Below are 2,485 nucleotides of genomic sequence, written 5' to 3'. Positions count from 1 at the left end.
AATTATATTTTAATTTCGCCTGAAATATTTTTTAACTTCACCCCGGTTTGATTGAAGGAGGCATTGCATTGGAGACATCGTGGACAACAAGAGAATAGCAGTCCATTGAAAAGTTAAGCCACTTTGGAACTACATCCAACTAATGATAGCGATAGGACACTAGCCTAGTAAACTTTGCAATTATCCTTATGTTCTCTTTTCGTCACTGTAGCAAAAGAAAAATAGAGTACGAAGCTTTGAATTACCAAACGAGGTCCAACCTGAACTTATCACTAATAATCGGACATGGCTAGATGAATAAGCCAGTTCCAAAGAGGGAATAAAAGCATAGCTCCTGTGGGAAAAAAAGAAATGCCTAAACCCTAAAAGCCTAAAAGCTATGAAAAAAGGGTTTAAAAGATGTAGTAACCAGAAAAGGCAGATCCTCGAAATTACGACCCTCTTTATTATCTAGCCGTTGGCAGCAGGACCCATGTTATGACATCTCATCACAGCTAGCCCCAAAAAGTAAACCACCAAGAGCAAACGAAAATGCCCGTTTGAAGTACATTAATGAAGGACTCAAATAGTAACATAAAATTACAACATTCGATGAATTTATTAATTTATTCAATAAATTAGATCATACAACTTGAAAGAATCATAAACGTATGCGTTAAAAATAAGTTTTTACTAACTCTAGAATAATTTTTAAGTCTCTCTTGCTACAAATGAACAAATCTGATTCGATTCGTGATTGGGTATCCATCAAAGAGACACGCTTGGAAACTTACAGTGACCAAAACCTGAAAAGAAAATTAAACAAAAATGTAATTATATAAATTATATTTACAGTCAAATTAAGTAATCATGATCAAGAAAAAGATATACTTACTTGGATCTTTAGCCGTCTGGGTAGCCAAGCCGTTAAAATAACAGGTGGCGCCAGTCTTCCTGGATTGCGACCAATAAGAACTAAATGCGTAGCTCGCGTGCCAAAACAATGAATCCGGTTTGAAGCATTTCTTTCCGGGTTGAATCGGGTCACAAGTCCTATTCCCCTGCGAACACGCGTACGACAATGCTGAACTCAGCGCAGTCTCGTTTACTCCTTTAGCCGCCACGCACCAAATCTTCCCCTTATACGGCTCGTTATTATCTGGCTTCGGCAACGGCTCAAAACACGAATCCGGAGTCTTCCCACTCAAATCGATCCCGTATATCTTTGTCCCGTTAGGATACAACAACCCGAAATGCCGCTCAGTTCCCGGACCCGGTTTCTGGTTCTCATTATACAGAGCAAATATTAGAGAGGGAATAACCCATCCGGGTCGTGCCGGCGTGCCGATCGGGGGTTTAGCTGTTAGCTTTTTCACAACATTTCGGTTGTAAGTAGCGGCATTGTAAATGTTGGCTCCGATTTGATCGATATCGCCGGCATTTGGCCAACCTGTTTCCGCAATCCAGATCCTAATATCCGGGTACCCGAGTCTTTTCATTGCGAAAACAACCGAGTCAACCATTTGGTCGAACAAATTAGTGTAGGTTAAATTAGAAAGCGGGTCGGTGTATTTGATGGTTCGGGACTCGAAGAGTGCGTACTCGAGGTTAATGTTTTTGGGGTCCATGACCCAAGCGAAATAAGGGTAAACATCAAGGAAGTAGAAAGATTTGGTCCGGTGTAAAAACTGTAACAGCGGTCTAACAATCGAATCGGCGATGTCGGATCGGAAAGTGCCGTTGGAAGGCGGAAACGACGATTCCAAGACATCCATTGCCATCGAGGTACTGACTTTGATTTTGTCGAGGCCATGGGTTTTTAACGATTTCTTTATTTTACGCATGGCCGGCACGATGTTAGACCAGATATCTTTAGGGGAACCGCTGATGACTTCATTGCCGACAAGGAGGTATCGGATTTTGGTCGTGGAGTAAAAAGGGACGACGTTGGTTTCGACCCAGGAATCAGCTAGCTTTTGACTGGTGGAGATGTTGTTTATGATCTCGTTGGGGACCATGATGCAGACTTGAAGGTTTGTACCATTGAGAGCATTAAGGATGTCGTGATTTGCATCGTAGATTTTGACGCGTTTGGCTCCCAGAGATTGGATTAGCTTAACCGATTGTTTCGGAGATGGCAGATTGTTCCCCAGCTGACCGTAGTTTACTCCCACTTGACTTGAGAACTCCCCACCTGAAAGACAATAAAGGAAGATACATTAAAACCACAAAAAAAGAAGTAAAAATGATCCTATTTCTGGGTTTTCAGGATTGAGCTTACTCGAAACGGAAAGGAAAAGAAAGAAGAAGTAGAGAGGAAGAAGGGCCATTTTAGTAATCAGCAGAGAAAGATTGGATATTTTTTTAATCAGTAACCAACAACTGCTGAAGAAGGTGAGAGGGGTTCGTAAGGATGATTTATAGAGAGTCCAAGGGTTGGGTTTTGCTTATCGATAAGTGTATTGGAGACTCTAGCGTGGGACAGAACACTGCTTTTCTGATACAC

At 41.6% G+C, this 2,485-nt stretch overlaps 1 protein-coding gene across 1 annotated transcript; it reads right to left on the bottom strand.

Annotated features, from left to right (window-relative positions):
- Positions 1–587: 587 nt before the first annotated feature.
- On the bottom strand, positions 588–2,485 carry LOC121219552 (probable glucan endo-1,3-beta-glucosidase A6). The gene is made up of 3 exons (XM_041097854.1): positions 2,261–2,485; positions 875–2,173; positions 588–785 (listed from the first exon to the last, which is right to left on the bottom strand). Exons 1-3 carry the CDS (start codon positions 2,307–2,309, stop codon positions 748–750), a joined length of 1,386 nt encoding a protein of 461 aa, XP_040953788.1. The 5' UTR covers positions 2,310–2,485; the 3' UTR covers positions 588–747.

This window comes from Gossypium hirsutum, chromosome D07, assembly GCF_007990345.1.
Source record: "Gossypium hirsutum isolate 1008001.06 chromosome D07, Gossypium_hirsutum_v2.1, whole genome shotgun sequence".
NCBI classification, from domain to species: domain Eukaryota; kingdom Viridiplantae; phylum Streptophyta; class Magnoliopsida; order Malvales; family Malvaceae; genus Gossypium; species Gossypium hirsutum.
This window is presented reverse-complemented; position numbering and strand designations above follow the sequence as displayed.

Coding starts and splice junctions, on each gene's coding strand:
- LOC121219552 (XM_041097854.1), bottom strand. CDS start 2,309: ATGGCCCTTCTTCCTCTCTACTTCTTCTTTCTTTTCCTTTCCGTTTCG. Junction 2,174..2,260: donor TCTTTTCCTTTCCGTTTCGA/GTAAGCTCAATC, acceptor ATTGTCTTTCAG/GTGGGGAGTTCTCAAGTCAA. Junction 786..874: donor CCAGACGGCTAAAGATCCAA/GTAAGTATATCT, acceptor TTTTCTTTTCAG/GTTTTGGTCACTGTAAGTTT.